Below are 23242 nucleotides of genomic sequence, written 5' to 3'. Positions count from 1 at the left end.
TTGCTCTTATGTAGGTGGTATGTTAGTTTTTGTTACAGAGAGATTGGAGCAGAAAAAGACTTAGTAGAGTTGCTCAGGGCGTTGATCAGGTTAAACTTGGAGTAGTGTGCACAGTTTTGCTCTTGTTATGAGTGGTGATTTGGAAGAGTCTGCTTTGAGAACTGAACCTCCTACCACGCACCCCAAGCTGATGGGGTTGACGTACGCATGCGCGCTCCGCCACCGCCCCGCCCCCCGTTGCGTGCGCGCGCGCGCCCCGCCCCCTCCCCGCTGCGCGTGCGCGCGCCGGGGCCCCGCCCCTCCTACTCTGAGTTCTCGTCGACGGATGTGAGGGATGCAAGATGTACAGTAGGCGAAGGTTGGCGGCGAGTCATGGCGGAAGAAGATAAAGCGGTTCGCATCTTACAGAGCCTGAGGGGAAAAATCTGTGAGTCCTCTTATCATTTCTCCTTCCTCCCCCTTTGCTTCTACTCCCCCCTGGGCTCGGCTCTGCCCTGCCCCGCCTGCGGGGATTGAGGCCAGCGGGTCGGGATCTGGAGGTGAGGCGGTGGGGGACAGAGCAGCTCGGGAGGGACAGAGCAGCTCGGGAGGCTCCGCTCAGGAGGCTCCGCTCAGGGACCGTCCTTCCCCCGCACCCACGATTCCCACCCACCCCCGGGTCGCCCAACACAACCGTTCCCCCTCCCTCAGCGGTTCCCCCTCTCAGCCTCCCTCTAACCCCCCCCCGGTTCCCCCTCCCTCAGCGGTTCCCCCTCTCAGCCTCCCTCTAACCCCCCCCCCCCCCCGGTTCCCCCTCCCTCAGCCGTTCCCCCTCTCAGCCTCCCTCTAACCCCCGGTTCCCCCTCCCTCAGCGGTTCCCCCTCTCAGCCTCCCTCTAACCGCCCCCCCCCCACCCGCCCCGCGGTTCCTCCTCACGCCCCTGCTCGCTGTTCCCCCTCTCAATCTCCCTCTCTCTTCCCCCCCCCCCCCCCCCCGCGGTTCCCCCTCTCAATCTCCCTCTCCCCCCGCCGCGGTTCCCCCTCTCACCCCCCCCGATTCGCTATTTCTCCTCTCCCCATCCCCCCCAGTGTGTGTTCTCTCTCCCACTGCTTCCCACATCTCCTCCTCCCAACCCACCCTCAATTCCCCCAACCCACCCTCAATTCCCCCTCTCCCGTCCTGCCAGGTTCCCCATCTGCCCCCCTCCCCCAAAGCCAGCTTCCCCCTCGCGTCCACCCCCCCTCCACAAGCCCAGGTTCCCCCTCGCGTCCACCCCCCCTCCACAAGCCCAGGTTCCCCCTCGCGTCCACCCCCCCTCCACAAGCCCAGGTTCCCCCTCGCGTCCACCCCCCCTCCTCAAGCCCAGGTTCCCCCTCGCGTCCACCCCCCCTCCACAAGCCCAGGTTCCCCCTCGCGTCCACCCCTCTCCACAAGCCCAGGTTCCCCCTCACGTCCACACCCCCCTCCACAAGCCCAGGTTCCCCCTCGCGTTCACACCCCCCTCCACAAGCCCAGGTTCCCCCTCGCATCCACCCCCCTCTCCAGAACCTCATCCCCCCCTCCCCAGCCCAATGTTTCCTCCACAATTTGAGGTTCTCCTCGTTAACCCCCTCTCCGCAACCCCATGTTCTCCTCGCTCCCCCCCTCTCCACGACCCCAGGTTCCCCTTGCCCTCCCTTGCTGCAACTTTGAACTTTTTCCCTAGTTCCCCTCCTAGCTTCCTTTGTGCCCCCTCTGCGCTCATCTTGTCCGGGAAATTCACCAAACTGCTGTCCACCCAACTTTCCTTCCATGTCCGCCATGCACCCTTCAAATTTTCCGTTATCACCTCACTTCTGGGGGGAAAAAAACCCTTGACCACTCTTTCCTGGCAAACTTCCACCCCATCTCCAATCTCCCTTTACCCTCCAAGTCCTTGAACATGTTGTCACCTCCCTAATCTGTTCCAACTTTCATGGAATTCCACATTTAAATCCCTGCAATCAGGTTTCAACCTTGTCATGGTCCTGTAACGGCCCTCATCTAAGTCATGAACTGCATCCTATGACTCTGTGGTTAATTGTCCCCCCTCATCCCTTTCAGACTGCCTGCAGCCTATGATGTGGCTGATCTCTCAATCCCCTTCAATACCTCTCCTCCTCAATCCAGCTGCGTGAGGCTGCCCTTGCCTGGTTCAGTTGTGGCCAGAAAATCCCCTGCAAGGGCCTCTCTCCCCACTCTACACCATTACCTCTGAAATCCCCTAAGGATTGATCCTTGTTCCCCCATATATTTCTTATCTACATGCTGCCTGCCCTTCACTGATATACTCTGAAAACACTTCAGGTTCCATGTATATTCGGATGACACCAGCTCTACCTCACCATCACCTCGCGCCCACTCAACTAACTTAGATTGGTCCCAGTGCTTGTATGGCATCCAAAAATTGAAGGACAGAAATCTCCTGCAACCATATATTTGGAAGACCAAAGCTGTTGCCCTTGGCCTCCACCACAAGTTCCATCCCTCTCCCTGGCAGCCACCACCTGAGATTGAACCAGACTGTTCATAACCTTGACGTTATGTCTGAACACAGAGTTTCTGACCACACACCTGTTCCATCACCAAGACTGCCCATTTCCACCAATATCCGACGACTCCAACCTCAGGTGATCTGCTTCTGAAATCCTCATTAAAGGCCTTTGTCACTCCTAAACTTGTCGGCCTGTCATCTTCCACCTATCATGAACTTGAGCTCATCTAAACCCCCCACCCTCCCCAGAACCCGAGGTTCCCCTGCCTGCACCCTAACCTGCACCAAGCCCAGTTCACCAGTCACCCCTGTGCTCTCTGGCCTGTATTAGCCACTGGTAAGGCAACGGTTCCATTTGAAAATTCTCACCCCTGTTTTCAAATCTCTCCGTGGCCTCTCCCCACCTTTTCTCTTGCCCTCTGCGTATGTCAGCCGTAGCTCAGTTGATAGCACTCTCGTCTCTGAGGCAGAAGATTGAGTGTTTAAGTCCCGCTTCAGGTCTTGAGCATAAAAATGAAGGCTGATCCTCTAGTGCAGTATTGAGGGAGTGCTGCACTATCGAAAATGCTATTTTCGGATGAGATGTTAAACTGAGGCCTCATGTGGACGTAAAAAATCCCATGGAATTATTTGAAGAATAGCAGGGGGCTTATCTTGGTATCCTGGCCAATATTTACCTCTCAATCAATATCACAAAAACAGACTATCTGGTTATTATCACATTGTTCTTTGTTGGAGTTTGCTGTGTGTAAATTGACAACCGTGTTTCTTATATTGCAACAGTGACTACACTTCAAAAGTACTTCATTGGCTGTGAAGTGCTTCAGGGTGCCTGGTGGTTGTGAAAGGCATTATATAAATGCAAGTGTTTTTCACATTTTTGCAGAACTCTCTGGGCTCTTGTGCATCCTTTGTTAAAATCACTCCACCATTGCACAGCTGCCTAGGCACTAAATTCCGGAATTCTCTCCCTAACTGCTTCTATCTCTAGCTCTCATTTTAAGATGCTCCTTAAAACCTACCTCTTTGACCAAGCTTTTGGCCATCTGTCCTCATATTTTCTTATGTCTCGGTATCAAATTTTGTTGTTTGGTCCTCCTGTGAAGCACTTGAGACATTATACTGCATTAAAGGTACCATATAATTCCAAGTTGTATATCTATGTCATGGTACTGCATTTTAGCCTACCACTGGTGCACAGCTTTTCAAGCAAAAGAATAGTTTGCCAAATACTTTTTGATGAGGATAGTGCCCCTTCAAGGCTGCAACTGCAAAATACCAAAACTTATTTTTCAGCTGAGAGTTGCGGGGCAAGTCTTGCAAGAGATGACTACATTTCTCAATTTTACTAATACCACTGACACAGCCTGGATTTAAGGCTGTTCTGCCTTAGTGGTTCAGATATGAAGAAAACTGTGATCACAACAAGAAAATAGTTTGGCCAGAAGATCAGAGAGCTGAGGTCTATATGGAGATTGATGTAGACCAGCTTCAACAGAGATGAGAATAGACGAAGGGAGGCACAATATCTGAAAGCCTATAGGTTGCACAGAAGTTTGTGTGCTCGTTGGCCAAGGTGGCAACAATAGCAGAGGAGGTAAGGAAACAACAGCAGATATTAGGATTGCAATCTGAGCAGCAGAGAGGGATGATGTCTCTGAAAATGTCTTGTTTCTTCCAATCGAGGCTGGCAGCAGGGACAACCCACTGTGGAGGATTTAGGTAGCAGTCTTAAAATGAGATCTGCAGCCCTTGAACCAGGTGGCCCAGGGGAGTGCGGGCTTGATTCTCTCTGCTCCTTAGTGGTAAGGTTGCTAGCTCTTGCAAGCTTCAGTGTTGGTACCATCAGCTGCCTCTTTTCATCTGGTTCCTCAGGAGTTGAAATGCAAAGGAATCCCTTTGCAGGGCGGCAGGTTCTGTTTGAGTTCAGAGTGCCATTGAAGGTCAACTCACTCCAGTACTATTTCAAAGCTGTTTCTGAGAGTGTCAATCTTGCTCATTGGTTTGAGCTGAAGTCCAAGTGCTATTTGCTTATTTTTCTCATTCCTTCTGTTTTCACTTTGCCTGTGAAATGCCTCTACTATCAATCATTGTCTATTTTCAGCTCAGATACTTTTCATGAGTAGCGTCTCTGCGGGATAAAGTGAAATGGCCGTATTGTAAAGTACTGTGCAAGTTCTTAACCGTATTATTGTGATGTGTTGAATTATGCTGATATCATGGAAACAATTGTATTTTAATACATTTGCTTTCCCTGTACTTTGCATACTGTCATGCATGTAAAGTATTTCTTGAGTTTTAAATGTAGTGTAGGCCTTCAGTTTCTGTTTTTGGAATGGTTGGAGAACATGTTTCGCTGCTATCCTCCTTTTTACACCCATTGTTTTCTCAACCCCTCCCTTCCATGAACACATTGTGCTTTGCCCTGATGTACTATAGGCACAAATGGGTAAAATGTGCTTTTGGAACCTTGACCATGTACTGTACTGAGAACAAGACCAAGTTTGGACTTTGAGATATTTCACTCTGTGAAAGCTACTAGATAATTGCATGTTTTTTGTTTTGGAAGAGGTTCTTGACATAAGTAATTCAGATTTTATAGAAGGAATTTTGGCTTGAGTTTACTTGATTTATACCCCTTAACCCTTCCCTGATCCTCACCAGTAACTATCGGGCCTTGAAGAGAAAGAGATATTTCCAAGCTTGTTTTTGTTTCTTAAAATTCCTCTGTTATGAGACCAAGGGGGTACTTGAAAGGTTTTGATAGTGTGTTGTGCAGGCTTGTCAAGCCTTAATGAAGTTGAATTTAATAGGCCTAATGGGTAAATGTACAATGTGATATTGAGTCATAGAGTAGAGAAAGTCCCTAGGCCTATGTTTAATTAACTGGGTGCACTACAGTGGCCTCAATGTACTGTACCAGGTCTAAGTAAGTTGAGGGGAAAGAGAGAAAATCAGCCAGGATCCTTGGTTCTTAAAGCTCTCCATTGAACTACAATTGAGTATGGATGTTGAGTGAGTTTTGACTGTAGTTCTTTCTGCTCTTCCTCCACTTGCTGTTTAGGCTGACATGAATAATGATCACATGAGCTATGTGCAGATCATTGCTAGCAAAAAAAGGATTGAAGGAGAAATGGAGAGACATTTTTGAAGGGAGGATCAATCCTTGCTAAATTATCTAATCCACTTTGCCATGACTAGGCTTCTGATGATTTAAAGTTTTTTATTCATTTACGTCATGTAGGCATTGCTGGCTAGGCCAGCATTTATTACCCATCCCTGTGGTGTAGGTATGCCCACAGTGATGTTAGGGAGGGAGTTCCAGGATTTTGACCCAGCGACAGTAAAGGAACGGAAGAGTAGTGTACAATCTAGCAGCAATTACTAATGTTGTGAAACCTTGAGTCTCATACAGTCAAAGCCAAATATTTGATTTCCTGCCTTGCAACTTTTATGTCCTTATTGTGTATTGGGATATAAGGTTTTCAAAAAAGAGGCAACTCAAGTGTACAGTGGCGGATGACATTGGAAGTGAGAATCATAAATTGTTTCTGTTGATATTGGAGTATGCCATTTGCAAGATACTTTTTTTTGGACAATACAGGGAATAAAAAGCATCTTAAATTGTTTGAAATCAAAGTTTGAAATTCTCAACTTTGTGTTTGATCAAGCTTCTGACTATTGATTCGAAAAAGCCTTTAACAGTCTAACTTCCTTTTTCAGCTAATGATGTAAGGGCCAATGCTGAAGGTTAATAGGTGGCTTGCAAATAAAATTAAATCCTTATGTAAAATCACTGAGGCACAGAATCAGAATCATAGACTTACAGTAATGTGGAAGGTCGTTTAGCCCATGATGCATGTACAGGCTCTCTGAAAGAACTATCCAATTAGACCCATTTCCCTGCCCTTTCCTTATACCGTTTACATTTTTAATTTTACAATATTCATCTTTTCAAAGTTGCTACAATTTCTGCTTCCGCCAATGTTTCTGGTAGAGTGGTGTGTAGCCTAAAAATCTCCTGGGGTTTAAATAAAAAATCTCCTAACCTCTGTGCCTTACCATCTCTAGCTGTTGACTTATTGACCAGTGGAAATACTTTTATCTAATTAAAAGACCTTGTAATCTTAAACACTTATCAGATCTTATCTTAATATTCTGATGGAAAAGAGTCTAGTTTCCCTAGATGTTGTTTGCAACTAAAGCCTCTCATTCCTGGTATTTTAGGGAATCTCGTCTGCACTTTCTGTATGGCCTTGACTTTCTCCCTAAAGTAGGGCATCCAAAACTGGACACTGGCAATGGCAACATCATCAACTTCATCAGGAAAACACCCTAAGGCACTTCCTGAAGATATAATAGGTGAAATATTGAAGCAGGACAGGAAAGGATTGGTCAAGGGGGTGAGTTATAAGGAGACTATTTTACAGGAGCGGAAGGTGGAGGGATATCGGGAGATATTTCAGAACCTAGGGCCCAGTTGGCGGAAGACTCGGCTGCCAAAGGTTGCTGGAAGGAAGGGGATGCTATCCCCAAGATGCCAGTGGGAGGAATAAAGAATTTGGAATATTCCATCTGTGATCTAACTAACTGATTTGTATAGGTTTAGCATTTTGCCTTTGTTTTTGCATGCTATATTGCTGTTTATGAAACCTAGGATCCTACCTATTCTTTTCACATTTAAAGGTTTGTTCTGAACCCCGGAGCCTCTGCTTAATTTTAATGTCCTCTTTAATCTTGTTCACAGTATTCTTTACAGTTCATCTGTTGTTTACCTACCATCTCCTAATCTTTGTCCCCTTTGTGTGAGAACACTTAAACGCTTTACTTGTTCTTCAAAAGTATTATATCTTGTGTAGGTGGTTAATATCTTTATAACTGCAGCAGGAATGATGTATTAAAATAATCAAGGCTGTTTTGGCTTCAAACTTTGTGGTTATATGGTTGAATCCTGGAAGCAGTGTGCATTTGGAATTTTGGAAGAGAAAAAAAATAAATTTGCCATTGGGTGCAATCTGTCAAGAAATATCACTCTTGTGCTCAATTTTGTGGACCAGGCCTTGTGTGATGCTTCAGCACTTGAAGTGTACCAAATTTATAACAGCCTTTACAGGAAGTTAATCCAATTGTAATCTTGCCACACAGTACGATGAGCTTCCTACCACACCGCATGTGATAGCATCAGTTTATCTTGTTAATTTGAGCTGAACCTCTCCCTGCAAAATTTACTGGTATATCATGACCATTGATTTCACCTGGAGGCATGCAAAACACGTAACTGCACCCATTATACATATGTTGCTTATGACAGGCTAATTTTTGACACTCAGTGCAACAACAACAACAATGTGCATTTCTACGGTTCCTTTAACATCATTAAGCTTCCAGAGGTGCTTCACAGGAGTGTTATCAAAAAATCCCACTTTAATTTGTTCCTGCAAAATTAACGTGCCACTGTCATAACAATTGTAGCTACCCTTTGAAAGTAATTTATTGGGATGTATGCAGTGATGCAATATAATAATGCAATTTCTTTTGTTAAGGCTTTTATTTTTTTCAAATATAAATTTAATTTGATTGGGAGAAGAAGCACTTCACACTTTAATTGCATTTTAGGTATTTTACTGAAAATATTACTGTGATTGGCACCCTCAGCAGATATAAAATGTACTCGATGCACAATATAGGAGATGTTGAACCACTTATGTGGTGGTGTAGTGATATAGTATCTTGTGTGCTTCAGACCTGTGACTTTTGTATGCAGTGAGCTAACTATCATGTGCAGATAACTTGAGGGAATCACCTAGGTGCTTTGGGATAATTGTCAAATGGAGGCCAGACTCTGTCCTGACAAGGGAGGGAGAAGCCACATGTGTTGCTCACAAATTGGTTTCTACACGCCTGAAGACATTAAGGCGACAAGAAAATATAGAGCATCAAAATGCATGCATTTGGTACGTAGACTTATTTTGTGCATTTATGTTAAATACCAGGAAATGTAGTGTGGTGCGCATGGTGGACTGAATGCGGAAACTGTTTTGCACAGGTGCATTTTACTGTTCTCCTGTCGAAGCCTCAGGAAGCAAGAATTCGTATGTTTGTACGTGCTTCAAATAGTTACATGCGATAATAACGGTCATTCAACAGTTTTGGTCACTGGGAGCAAGTTTTATCTTTTTACCAAATCTAAATGTGCTTCTCCTGTTAGCTTTAACTTTTAGCAAATACTTTGCAGGCACAATTAATGGCTCTTTACTTAAATGCACATAGTATTTGGAACAAAATAAATGAATTAATAGCACAAATAGAGATTAATGGGTATGATCTTATAGCCATTACGGAGATGTGGTTACAAGGAAATCAAAGCTGGGAACTAAATATTCAGGGGTATGTGATTTTTCGAAAGGACAGGTAGGAAGGAAAGGGTGATGGGGTAGCTTTGTTAGTATGGGATGGAATAGGTACGAGAGCAAGAAATGGTCTTGGATTGGAAGATGTGGAATCCATTTGGGTGGAGGTAAGAAATAACAAGGGGAAGAAGACACTGGTAGGAGTAGTCTATAGGCCTCTGAACAGTAGCTATGCTGTCGGACAGAGAATAAATTGGGAAATAATGAGGACATGTAAAAAAGGCAGTACGTTAATCATGGGTGACTTTAATCTCCATGTAGATTGGGAAAATCAAATTGGCAGAGGTAGAGGTGGCAAAAATTCATAGAGTGTATTCGGGACATTTTCCTAGAACAATATGTTGTGGATCCAACTAGGTATCAGGCTATTTTGGATCTGGTAATGTGTAATGAGGCAGGTTTAATAAATGATCTCAGAGTAAAAGATCCCCTAGGAAACAGTGACTTTAACATAATGGAATTTAGCATTCAGCTTGAGAGTGAGAAGCTTAGTTCGGAAACATCTGTGCTAAACTTAAATAAGGGTAATTACAAAGGAATGAGGGCAGAGTTAGCTGCAGTGGACTGGGAAAGGAGTTTAGGAGAAAAGATGGTTGATGACCAATGGCAGGCATTTAAGAAAATAGTTCATGACTCACAACAAAGATATATCCCAGTGAGGAAGAAGGATTGTAGGAAGGGGATAAACCAGCCATGGTTAACCAAGGAAGCTAAGGATTGTATCAAAGTGAAAGAAAAAGCATACAATGTGGAAAAGATTAGTGGTAAGCCAGAGGATTGGGAAAGTTTTAAAAACCAACAAAAGATGACCAAAAAATAATAGAGGGAGAAAATAAACTTTGAAGTTAAACTAGCAAGTAACATAAAAAATGGACAGTAAGAGCTTAAAATATACAAAAGGAAGAGAGAAACCAAAGTCAATATCGACCCATTAGAGAATGAGGCTGGGGAAATAATGGGAACCGAGAAATGGCAGAGGAGTTGAATAAATACTTTGCATCAATCTTCACAATAGAAGGCACTAATAGCATACCAAAAGTACTAAATAATCATGGGGCAAAAGCGGGGAAGGAAATAAATACAGTAAATATCACTAGAGAAAAAGTACTAGGGAAACTAATGGGGCTAAAGGCCGATAAGTCACCTGGACCTGATGGGTTGCATCCTAGGTTATTAAAGGAAATAGCTGCAGAGATGGTGGATGCACTGGTAGTAATCTTCCAAGAGTTCTTAGATTCTGGGAAATGTCCCAGAGGATTGGAAAACTGCCAATGTAACACCCTTATTCAAAAAGGGATGGAGACAAAAATCAGGTAACTTTCGGCTAGTTAGTTTAACGTCTGTCATTAGGAAAATGTTGGAGTCTATTATAAAGGATGCAATAGCAGAGCATTTAGAATTGCATAATCTAATTAAGCAGAGTCAGCATGGCTTCATGAAAGGGGAACCATGCCTGACAAATTTATTAGAATTTTGTGAGGAGGTAACAAGCAAGATAGATAAAGGGGAACCAGTAAATGTAATATATTTGGATGTCCAAAAGGCATCCGATAAAGATACCTCAGATAAGGCTACTTAATAAGATAAGAGCCCGTGGTGTTGGGGATAGTATATTAACTGCAACAATTGTTTATTCCTGTCTGGCGCAAAAGTAACACAGGAAAGGTGGCCAAACCATGGCTTATAAGGGAAATTAGAGATAGTATTAGATCCAAGGAAGAGGCATACAAATTAGCTAAAAAAAACAACAGACCTGAGGATTGGGAGCAGGTTAGAATTTGGCAAAGGAGGACCAAGGGATTGATTAAGAAGGGGAAAATAGAGTACGAGAGTAAGCTTGCGGGGAACGAGATTCTATAGACTCTGGAACAGTTCCGACAGATTGGAGGGTAGCTAATGTGACCCCACTATTTAAAAAGAGAGAAAACGGAATTATAGACCAGTCAGCCTGACGTCGGTAGTGGGCAAAATTCTAGAGTCCATTATAAAAGATTTAATAGCTGAGCACTTGGAAAACAGTGGCAGAATCGGACAGAGTCAGTATGGATTTACGAACGGGAAATCATGCTTGACAAATCTTCTGGAATTTTTCAAGGATGTAGCTAGTAGAGTTGATGAGGGGGAGCCAGCGGATGTGGTTTATTTGGACTTTCAGAAGGCTTTCGGCAAAGTCCCACATAAGAGATTGGCGTGTAAAATTAAAGCACATGGGATTGGGGGTAGTGTATTGAGATGGAAAGAAAACTGGTTGGCAGACAGGAAACAAAGAGTAGGAATAAACGGGTCTTTTTCCAATGGGAGGCAGTGACTCGTGGGGTGCCGCAGGGATCGATGCTGGGACCCCAGTTATTCATAATATATATTAATGATTTAGATGAGGGAACTAAATGTAATATCTCCAAATTTGCAGATGACACAAAGCTGGGTGGGAGGGTGAGCTGTGAGGAGGATGCAGAGATGCTTCAGTGTGATTTGGACAAGCTGAGTGAGTGGTCAAATGCAGGGCAGATGCAGTATAATGTGGATAAATGTGAAGTTATCCACTTTGGTAGCAAAAACAGGAAGGCAGATTATTATCTGAATGGCTATAAATTGAGAGAGGGGAATGTGCAACAAGACCTGGGTGTCCTTGCACACCAGTCGCTGAAGGTAAGCATGCAGGTGCAGCAGTCGGTAAAGAAGGTAAATGGTATTTACGGCAGTGAAGGCGGTAAATGGCCTTCACAGCCAGAGGATTCGAGTACAGGAACAGGGATGTCTTGCTGCAATTGTACAGAGCCTTGGTGAGATCACACCTGGAATTTTGTGTGCAGTTTTGGTCTCCTTATCTGAGGAAGGATGTACTTGGTACAGAGGGAGTGCTGCGAAGGTTTACGCGACTGATTCCTGGGATGGCGGGACTGACATATGAGGAGAAATTGAGGAGGTTAGGATTATATTTGCTGGAGTTCAGAAGAATGAGGGGGGATCTCATAGAAACCTATAAAATTCTAACAGGACTAGACAGGGTAGATGCAGGAAAGATGTTCCCGATGGTGGGGTAGTCCAGAATCAGGGGTCACAGCCTGAGGATATGGGGTAGACCATTTAGGACAGAGATGAGGAGAAATTTCTTCATCCAGAGAGTGGTGAGCCTGTGGAATTCGCTACCACAAAGTAGTTGAGGCCAAAATATTGTATGTTTTCAAGAAGGAATTAGACATAGCTCTTGGCGTGAAAGGGATCAAAGGATATGGGGAGAAAGTGGGAGCAGGCTATTGAGTTGGATGATCATTCATGATCATAATGAAAGGCGGAGCAGGCGCAAAGGGCCGAATGGCCTACTCCTATTTTCTATGTTTCTATATTAGCATGGATAGAGGGCTGGCTAATTAATAGAAGACAGAGTTGGGATACGGGGGGTATTTTCAGGATGGCAACCTCTAACTAGTGGAGTGCCACGGGGGTGAGTGCTGGGGCCACAATTATTTACAATATATATTAATGACTTAGATGAGGGAAGTGAATGTTCTATTGCCATGTTTGCGGATGATGCAAAAATAGGTGGGAAGGCAAGTGGTGAGGATGACAGAGTCTATAGAGGGATATAGACAAGGCTAAGTGAGTGGGCAAAAATGTATCAGATGGAATATAATTTGGGAATATACGAGGTTATGCAGTTTGGCAGGAAGAATAGAGGAGCTGAATATTATTTAAATGGAGAAAGACTGAAGAAAGCTGCAGCACAGAGGTATTTGGGGCCCTCGTGCATGAATCCAAAAAGCTAGCATACAAGTTCAACAGGTAATAGGGAAGGCAAATGGAATGTTGGCCTTTATTTCAAAGGGTATGGAGTATAAAAATAGGGAAGTGTTGCTAAAACTATACAAGGCACTAGTTAGACCACACCTAGAATACTGCGAACAGTTTTGGTCCCCTTATTTAAGGAAAGATATACTGGCATTGGAGGCAGTCCAGAGAAGGTTCACTAGGTTGATCCCGGTATGGAGGGATTTTCTTATGAGGAGAGGTTGATTCGGTTGGGCTTGTACTCATTGGAGTATAGAAGAATGAGAGGCGACCTTATTGAAACATATAAGATTCGTAGGGGGCTTGACAGGGTAGATGCTGAGAGGTTGTTTCCCCTTGTGGGGTGGGGGGGGGGGTCTAGGACCAGATGGCATAATCTCAGAATAAGGGGGTGCCCACTTAAAACAGAGATGAGGAGAAATTTCTTCTCGCAGAGGTTAGTGAATCTGTGTAATTCTTTACTACATAGGGTAATGTGGCAAACTGGATAAAAGGTTGGCTTTGTAACAGGAAACAAAGGGTAATGGCCGATGGATGCCCTTGCGAATGGAAAGTTGTCTTAAGTGGTGTTCCACAGGGCTCGGTGTTGGGACCCTTGCTGTTTGTGTTATATATTAATGATTTGGACGTGAACATGGGGGGCAAGATTGGGAAATTTGCAGGTGACGCAAAGATTGGCCGAGTAGTGGATAGTGTAGAGGATAGCCATAATCTCCAAAACGATATAGATGGGTTGGTGGAGTGGGCGGTAAAGTGGCAGATGGATTTTAATATAGAGAAGTGTGAGGTCATACATTTAGGGAGGTCAAACAGTTACAGGGATTACAAAATAAATGGGAATATACTAAGAGGGGTAGATGAAGTGAGAGATCTTGGCGTACAAGCACACAGGTCCATGAAGGCAGCAGTTGAAGTAGACAAGGTTGTAAAGAAGGCATATGGAATGCTCTCCTTCATTGGCAGAGGTATAGAATATAAAAGTAAGGATATAATGTTGGAATTGTATAAAACACTGGTGAGGCCACAACTGGAGTATTGTGTGCAGTATAGCTCTGGAGAGAGTGCAGAGGAGGTTTACAAGAATGTTGCCAGGGTTAGAAAAGTGTAGCTACGGGGAGAGATTGGATAGGTTGGGGTTATTTTCCCTGGAACAAAGAAGGCTGAGAGGTGACTTGATTGAGGTGTACAAAATTATGTGGGGAATAGATAGAGTGGACAGGATAAAATTGTTTCCCTTGATGGAGAATTCTAGAACCAGGGGACATAGATTCAAGATAAGTGGCAGAAGGTGTAGGGGGGACATGAGGAAGAACTTTTTTACGCAGAAGGTAGTGGGTGTCTGGAATTCGTTGCCCAAGTTGGTGGTAGAGGCAGAAACTTTAAACTCTTTCAAAAAGTACCTGGATCTGCACCGAAAGTGCTGTAAGCTGCAGGGCTATGGGCCTGGTGCAGGAAGGTGGGATTGGAAAGGGCACCTGGGTGTCCTCGGGCTGGCATGGACAAGATGGGCTGAATGGCCTCCTCCTGTGCTGTAACTTTTCTATGATTCTATGGCTTTAGAGGCTGGGTCTTTAAGTATATTCAAAGCGGAGATAGACAAACTTTTAATCAGTAAGGGAATCGAGGGTTATGGGGAAACGGCAGGATAGTGGAGTTGAGGATTGTCAGATCAGCCATGATCTCATTGAATGGTGGAGCAGACTTGATGGGCCAAATGACCTACTTCTGCTCCTACGTTTTATGGCCTTATCGTTTACAATATGCAAAGAGTGAGCATGTGGGTTGAATAGATTCAAATCTTTTTGAACTGATACCACAAACTGCTGATGGTGGGGATGCTTAGGTCAGCTTTTCCAGTAGCTCTCTTGAACTTGTTACATAATTTATTTAATTGCTACATGATTTATTGCCTATATTCCAGTGGCACAAATTAGATTGACTGATTGGAAACATGTTGTAGGGTGAATTGCAAGGTGAATGTGTGTCCATGAAATCACTAGCGACCATTCCCAATCTGACCTTATGATGGAGGTAAGGTCATTGATGACGCAGTTGAAATTGGTTGGTCTGAGGACATTTCGTGGAGGAATTCCTGCAGCAATGCCCTGGGACTGAGATGATTGGCCTCCAAAAAACGCAACCTTCTTCCTTTCTACTAGGTATCACTGCAACCAGTGGAGAGTTTTCACCCTGATTCCCATTGACTTCAATTTTGCGTGGGCTCCTTGATGTCATACTTGGTCAAATGCTGCCTTATGTCAAGAGCAGTCACTCTCACCTCACCTCTTGAATTCAGCTCTTTTGTCCATATTTGGACCAAGGCTGTAATGAGGTCTGGAGCAGAGTGGCCCTGTTGGAAACCAAACTGAGCACCAGAAAGCAGGTTATGGATGAATAGGTGCTGCTAGATCCTACTGTCGAGGACACCTTCCATCACTTTGATGATTTGAGAGTGAACAGATGGAGCGTATTGGACTTTCTAACCATTTACATACTATATAAAGTTTGGTAAGCACTGTGAATTGTAGCCTGATGTGAGGAAGTAGTTCCTTTGCCCAAGCTGCAATATTAAAAAAAATCTCACCAGTGGTGCAAATATGTTTTATAGAAAGTGTTATGGCAATTTTAAAGAGACTGAAATTAAACCAAAGAAATATGGATAAGATTTCAAATTTCTGCATTCTTGCCAGCGTCAGCTTGGCACAGTTATAGGGCCCTCACCTGTCCGGAATCGGTATTAGGATGACTGCTTTTCCTAATATATACTAATGATCTTAGTCTTAGACAGGGCACAATTTCAAAATTTGCAGATGACATAAACTTAGTACTATTGTGAACTCTGGGGAGAATTGTGATATACTTTGAGGACATAGGTTGGTGGAATGAGGAGACGTGGCAAATGAAATTTAGTGCAGAGAAGTGTGAAGTGATACACATTGGTAGGAAGAACATAACAGCGATATAAATTAAAGGGCACAATTCTAAACAGGTGCAGGAGCAGAGAGATGGGGATATACATGCACAAATTGTTGGAGGTGGCAGGACAGGTTGAGAAAATGTTAAAAATGCATAGGGGCTACTAGGCTTTATAAATAGACGCATGGAGTTCAAAAGTAAGGAAGTTATGATGAGCCTTTGAAATATTGGTTTGGCCTCAGTTGGAGTATTGTGTCCAATTCTTGGCACCATAAGATTCACAAGAATGCTTGTAAGTGGATGGGTGAAGCTGGGGCTTCCTTGGAGAAGAGAAGGTTAAGGGGAGGTAAAAACAAAAAAACCGCGGATGCTGGAAATCCAAAACAAAAACAGAAATACTTGGAAAAACTCAGCAGGCCTGGCAGCATCGGCGGAGAAGAGCAAAGTTGAGGACTCGAAACGTCAACTTTGCTCTTCTCCGCCGAAGCTGCCAGACCTGCTGAGTTTTTCCAGGTATTTCTATTTTTGTTAAGGTTAAGAGGAGATTTGATGGAGGTGTTCAAAATTCCCATTGGCAGAATGGTTGGGAACCAGAGGATGTGGATTTAAGAACCAAAGGTGACATGAACAAACCGTTTTTATACAGAAAGTGGCTAGAATCTGGATGCACTGCCTGAGAATATGGTGGATGCACTGCCTGAGAATATGGTGGATGCACTGCCTGAGAATATGGTGGATGCACTGCCTGAGAATATGGTGGATGCACTGCCTGAGAATATGGTGGATGCACTGCCTGAGAATATGGTGGATGCACTGCCTGAGAATATGGTGGATGCACTGCCTGAGAATATGGTGGATGCACTGCCTGAGAATATGGTGGATGCACTGCCTGAGAATATGGTGGATGCACTGCCTGAGAATATGGTGGATGCACTGCCTGAGAATATGGTGGATGCACTGCCTGAGAATATGGTGGATGCACTGCCTGAGAATATGGTGGATGCACTGCCTGAGAATATGGTGGATGCACTGCCTGAGAATATGGTGGATGCACTGCCTGAGAATATGGTGGATGCACTGCCTGAGAATATGGTGGATGCACTGCCTGAGAATATGGTGGATGCACTGCCTGAGAATATGGTGGATGCACTGCCTGAGAATATGGTGGAGGCAGGTTCAATTGTAGCTTTCAGAAGGCATTTGGATCATTAGCTTAAGTGACAAAAATTTACAGGGCTACAGAAAAGGGGTTGGGAATGGGATTAGTTGAGTTGCTATTGTAGGAAGCTGGCATGGAGATGATGGACTGAATAGCCTCCTATGCTGTAACCATCCTGTGATTCTATAAGTCAGAAGGTTGTGCATTCAGAATGAAAATATAATCAAGGCTAACAATTCAGGAGTGCTTTTCTTTTCACATAAGATGGCAATGTGAAGCTCCGTTTGTTCAGGTTGATGTTAAAGGTCCCATGGTATTATTGAAGAATAGGATACCTCTTCATGTGTCCTGGTCAACATTTATCGCTCAACCAGTATTCCAAAAACAGATTTGCAGGTCACCTATCTCAGTTACAATTTGCGACCTCTTGCTGTTTGCAAATTGGCTGCCAAGTTTATCTACATGATAACAGCAGCTGCATGTCAAAAGTAAAAACACAAATAAAAATACGTGGAAAAACTCAGCAGGTCTGACAGCATCTGCGGAGAGGAATACAGTTAACGTTTCGAGTCCGTATGACTCTCCAACAGAAAGAGTCATACGGACTCGAAACGTTAACTGTGTTCCTCTCCGCAGATGCTGTCAGACCTGCTGAGTTTTTCCAGGTATTTTTATTTTTGTTTTTGTTTTGGATTTCCAGCATCCGCAGATTTTTGTTTTTATCACATGTCAAAAGTAATTCATTAGCTGTGAAGTGCTTTGGGCATCTTGCCATAAAATCTATGTAAATGCAAGTTTTAAAAGCAAAGTTGCCTAACACTGACAGTTTTTTGTTTCAGTGCCATTTATCTCCTTTGAATCTGCCCATGGATTAATGCATGACTTGTTCCTCATTTCTTCTGGTTGTGACATCATTACTGTTTCATCACTAAGCATGAGATTGATTGTCACTCAAATACTAATTATTCATTTTGCAGTCAGGGTGAGATGCACTTAATTAGCTACCTTAAGCCATATTCATATATCAAAATAATTTTAAAAGCAAATTCCCTCTAATGTTTACCCAATGTCCACAGCCTAGTGTGAAAGCGAATTTGGTAACCGTTGGGCACTTCCCCTTTGACTAGTTTACAACAACATTCCTTTTTTAAACCCTGTTGCTGCTTTTAAAAATATTTCGGTTCATCTAATTTTTATCTCTCTCGCTGTTGCCTGTTCATTTGTCTGAGTTGGCAAACTTACCATATAAGCTGCCTTGGGCACCATATCCATATTGCACCACTCGACACACAAGCTGTGCCAGTTGAGTTATTTGCCTGTTAAAAGTTCTGGAAGTAAGACATATGAGAAGTGACGCAGTTACTGCCTAATTTCTACCATTGCTGTTATACTTGGGAACATAAGAACAACAGGAGTAAACCATTCAGCCCTCAGTATTGTTCAGCCATTCAATTAGATCATAATCCCGATATTATTCTGATGAATTTGTGGTATACTGCCTCCAAGGCCTTCCTTGTGTGGTGCCCAGAACTGTACTACAGCTATATTCTTGTTCAGCTTGATTTCTTATTAACTTGCAATTGACTGTTTGTATTCTCCATCAGAAATCTTTGAAATGTGCTTGGATTATATTAACCCAAGCAGTGCTTCTGTGAACGTTAACTGGGGGAAAAAAAAATCCTACTGAATAAAATATACTTTTTGCTATTGGTGAGCAAGAGAGTGGGGCAGGGGTAAGGAGGCTTGAGTGGAGCATAAACACTGGCAACAACTGGTTGGAGCGAATGACGTGTTTCTGTATTGTAGGATTAGCAATGATGGTTGAAAAACCAAAATTGAATGGGTAAATATTGGGATACTTTGAGCTGCTCATCAACATTGACTGTTTATTTTTTCTGGAGACTTGTCAATTACATGAATTGCCTTGCCTTCAGATTCTGTAGCAAAGATTTCAGAATGTTCATTCTTCATTAGTGCATCCTCTGTGTATAGCTGGAATAATCTTCATTGACTGAGATGGAGAATTGGAAGTTGGATTCTTAAGTATTGACATTAATAGGCTGATATATTGTATCATGGGAGAGGTCAACAGCATGCACTGGAGGCCATAGAGTTGCACAGGCCATTCAGCACAGAAACACATTGTGTGCCCCAACCAGCTGATGTAAGCATTTCTGATCCACTCAAGCCTCCATTCATCTTTCCTCATCTAACTCATTCAGCATAACCCTCTAATTCCTTTTGCCCTCATGCTTATCTAGCCCCCCAGTCAGGAAAATATAATAATTTTTATAATGTTATTGGAATTTATTATAAAGTAGAGTAATAGTGGGGTCTGTATTTATGGGCCTGTGTGTGTTGGGTTGACTTAATTGAATTAAAGGCAGCTGGTCTGAAGGCTTTGATGTAAGAAGAGAAGCTAGCTTTGAAATGCTAAATAGGTAAATGTGGGGGAAGTTTTAGAATGAGAGATGTAAAGAGAACATTTACACTTTTAAATAAACCAGAGTAGCTTGAATTCAAAAGAGGGGGTGCAATGTTTCACCTAGTCAGAAGAAGTTAAGAAACATTGTGTTTATTTTTCCCAAGGATTACTAGTAAAATTAGTACTATGATAGATTTTTATTATTAGAGAGGTAAAAGTCCAAAGTCATAGTGAAAGAATGGGAATTTGCATTCAAAGGGGAAAATATGTATAAAGGAGAGAAGGCTGTGTGCAAGAGAAGGAACTCTAAGATCTAACAAGTGTGAAAAGCCTTCAGCATCTAAACGTCAAGCTTCTCCTGATTCCTGATTTCTTGGTAAATGAATTGTATTAATGACCTCTAATTTTTTTCTTATTCCTTTATGGGATGTGGACTTCGCTGGCTGGGCCAGCATTTATTGCCCATCCCTAGTTTCCCTTGAGGAGGTGGTGGTGTGCTGCTGCCTTGAACCGCTGCAGTCCACGTGGCTTAGGTGCATCCATAGTGCTATTAGGAAAGGAGTTCCAGGATTTAGATGCAGCGACAGTGAAGGAACGGTGATATATTTCCAAGTCAGGATGGTGAGTGACTTGGAGGGGAACTTCCAGGTGGTGGTGGTCCCATGTATCTGCTGCCCTTGTCCTTCTAGATGGTAGTGGTCGTGGGTTTGGAAGGTGCTGTCAAAAGAGCCTTGGTGAATTCCTACAGTGCATCTTGTAGATAGTACACACTGCTGCTACTGTGTGTCGGTGGTGGAGGGAGTGAATGTTTGTGGATGAGGTGCCACTCCAGCAGGCTGCTTTGTTCTGGACGGTGTCAAGCTTCTTGAATGTTGTGGGAGCTGCACTCATCCAGGCAAGCAGGGAGTATTCCATCACACTCCTGACTTGTGCCTTGTAAATGGTGGACAAGCTTTGGGAAGTCAGGAAGTGTGTTACTTGCCGCAGGATTCCTAGCCTGTGACCTGCTCTTGTAGCCACAGTATTTATATGGCTAGTCCAGTTCAGTTTCTGGTCAGTGGTAACCCCCCAGATGTTGATAGTGGGGGAGTCAGTGATGGTAATACCATTAAACGTCAACGGGTGATGGTTAGATTCTCTCTTGTTGGAGGTGGTCATTGCCTGGCACTTGTATGGTGCGAATGTTACTCTAATTATGTTCTTCCCCACAAAAGGAAATATACTTTCTATCCACTTTATCAAAGCCATCCATAATTTTGAAGGCCATTACTAGGTTACCCCTCAGCCTTCTCTTTTTCATTCTCCAATTGATTTAGAAATACTTTAAATTAAGCATGGAAAGAGGTGAAAACTGGTAGTGGAAAAGCATTATGGTGATGAAAGAATAAGGTTGAATATGGTCTATGGCAAGAAAGGAGGCAAAAATATACCTGGTGAGAAGATTGTTTTATAGATGCTGTGGACTGCAACAGTCTGGCATGTCCTCATTGACTCGTCATCTTGACATCTGACTGCTCTTCCTCTGGTACTGTTCCAAACAACCAGAGATGCATAACTTGTTTACTCGCCTCTTGCCACAATATTTCTCACCCCACTCTGACCTTTGTATATCATCCATCAGTTTTCACTTTCTATCAGCTTTTTAAAAAAAAAATCTCCATGCGCAAATGGAGGTCATCATTTGTGATTGCATCCTTTTTTTTATGAAAGGGTTTGTTTGTCTTTAGTATCCAGTTTTGAGGGCTTGCTCCCAAACATGTCATTTTCTCTTTGCAGATGCCAATGAATCTTTTAGGTGTTTACACTATTTTCTATTTCAGAAGTTCAGCAATGAGTCTTATCCAATGGAGTTGATTAACTGGAGTTACAGGCAGGACAGTTCATTTAAAAAGAAAACTCTCATGGGGAGACCAGCGAGAAGCCAGGGCAATTTCCTGCCTGAAATTGGAGGGAGCAAAAATCAGGTTATGATTTTGAATATGCCAGGGACCCCAGGGAACAGAGCCCCAAATAAATGTAGTGTTAGTCAAGGGCTTTGGTAGATGATGCCATTGCAAAGAGGACGTGGCAAGGCTAGGGAGGTCCAAAGACACCTTGTGAGACATGGGAAGCATCCCTGCTCCTCCTAGCACATTATTATGGCCCCTTCTCACCTTTCTGTGACTCCTGCCATGGTCAGGGTTGGCCCTATGACTCCAGAAGTTGGTGTGGATGCTGCATCAATAATGTTATCAGCCCCAAGAGGTTTTCAAACTCAAAGTAGCCCCCACTTGCCAAGGCTGTTGGCGCTCTTGTGTCTGGATTAAGCTGATTTGATTTGGTGGAAGACAGGAACTGGTGGGACCAACCATTCCTGTTCTTCCACCCCTTCAACCTAAGAACTTGACCGCTTGCCAGGCAAGGAGGGGTGGAATTGATTGCTAACCCAATATCTTCGTTCTGATATTACAGGATCAGCTTTGTGTTGTCAGTGGACATGGGACTTTGTCAGTTGTGGCAATAATGAGCTTCACCACCTGCATTTGGTGTTTAAAATTGTAAAGGCTAGATATCTATGAACTACCACTCCCTCTGGTTGGAGAATCTAGAATAATTGGATTTCATCTTAAATTTAGAACTAGAATAATTAGGATTGAAATGGGAAGAAATTTTTTCTTCCCCATAAAGCTGTGAATGATCTCAATTGAAGTTTTCAAGACTGTGATTTTACTTTAGTAAGAATATCAAAGGATATGTAGAAAATGAGGATCAATGGAGCTGAGGTACAGAAAGCCACAACTTAATTGAAATGTGGAACAGGCTTCAGTGACTGAATAGTCTACACCTGTTTCAATGCATTGCTGAAACAGTCATTTCTCCATGGAGGCATCTGGTGTAGGCTGGCACTGGTTGTTGTTTCTTTTGCTAATTTTGAGAGTGGCTCCACTCTTCTCTCTAGATCACAGCACAGCTCCATTGAAATTCTGTTAATGGGCTTGACTTGCTTCCACTTAGCCCTCCAAGAAATATATTTTTTATTGGAAAAAGCTGTATAAAATCTGAGCTGCCCAAGAACCCTGTGTTGCTTGGTACTGGCACATGTTACGAAGGAGTATATGTAAAAACATTTCCTGGGCTGGAAAGTGCTGAATCCTGTATCAAGATTGTTGGCTGGTAATACCACTGAAAATGTGTTTTTTTTCCTCCTTCAATTTAGGTACTGCTTGGCTACTGAATTTTACCAAAGCTATTTTAGAAGTCACTTTGGTAGATGGTGGGGGACAAGGTGAGGCCATGCCTTTCCCATTTGTGATTCTTAGTTGTCAGGAATTCATGATCACATGCTTCAATTTGGTTCTTTTGTGCATATTGCAGTCCTTGTATCCAAGGTGGCCTGTAAGTTAGAAATGTAAGGTGATTAATATTGTTTTGAAGATTGAGGAGATGACAGAAACTGGTACAAATTTAATAGACGGGCAGGGAGACTATGGTGGGGGGGAGGGTACATAAATCTTTGGAGGTGGCAGACCAAGTTGAGAATGCTGTTTAAAAGTGTATATAGAGCCCTTGGCTTTATAAATGGAGGCACAGAGTGCAAAAGCAAAGAAGTTATGTTAAACCTTTATGAAGCATTCGTTAGGTCCAGCACGAATATTGTGACCAATATTGGGCACCACGCTTTAGGAAGGATGTCATAGCCTTCATGAGGGTGCATAGAAGGTTTACTAGAATGGCACCAGGAATAAGAAACTTTAGTTATGTGGAGAGATTGGAGAAGCTGAGATTGTTCTCATTCACACAGAGAATTTTAAGGGGAGATATATTGGAAGTGTTCAAATCATGAAAGGCATTCATAGAGCAAGTAAGGAGAAACTATTAACAGTCATAAGGATCAGTAACTGGGGTCCCAAATTTAAGGTAATTAACAAAAAAAAACAGAGGCTTCATATGGAATTCATTTAAGCAGTGTGTTATGGTGTGAAATGCAGTGTCTGAAAGACTAGTGGAAGCAAATAGAAATTAAATTCTTGGAAGGGAAAGAATTGCATGTCCGTGGGGAATGGCACTAATTG

The 23242-nt window shown here is 43.3% G+C and overlaps 1 protein-coding gene across 1 annotated transcript in view; it reads left to right on the top strand.

The window, feature by feature from the left end:
* Positions 1 to 301: 301 nt before the first annotated feature.
* rasa2 (RAS p21 protein activator 2) overlaps positions 302 to 23242 on the top strand; it is a 148804-nt gene continuing 125863 nt past the window's right edge. The window contains exon 1 of the mRNA XM_078564162.1: positions 302 to 427. Coding sequence (XP_078420288.1) covers positions 373 to 427 — 55 coding nt within the window. The 5' untranslated portion in view covers positions 302 to 372. The remainder of the gene's footprint in view (positions 428 to 23242) is intronic.

Source organism: Cetorhinus maximus, chromosome 19, assembly GCF_964194155.1.
Source record: "Cetorhinus maximus chromosome 19, sCetMax3.hap1.1, whole genome shotgun sequence".
In the NCBI taxonomy this organism is placed as follows: domain Eukaryota; kingdom Metazoa; phylum Chordata; class Chondrichthyes; order Lamniformes; family Cetorhinidae; genus Cetorhinus; species Cetorhinus maximus.
This window is presented reverse-complemented; position numbering and strand designations above follow the sequence as displayed.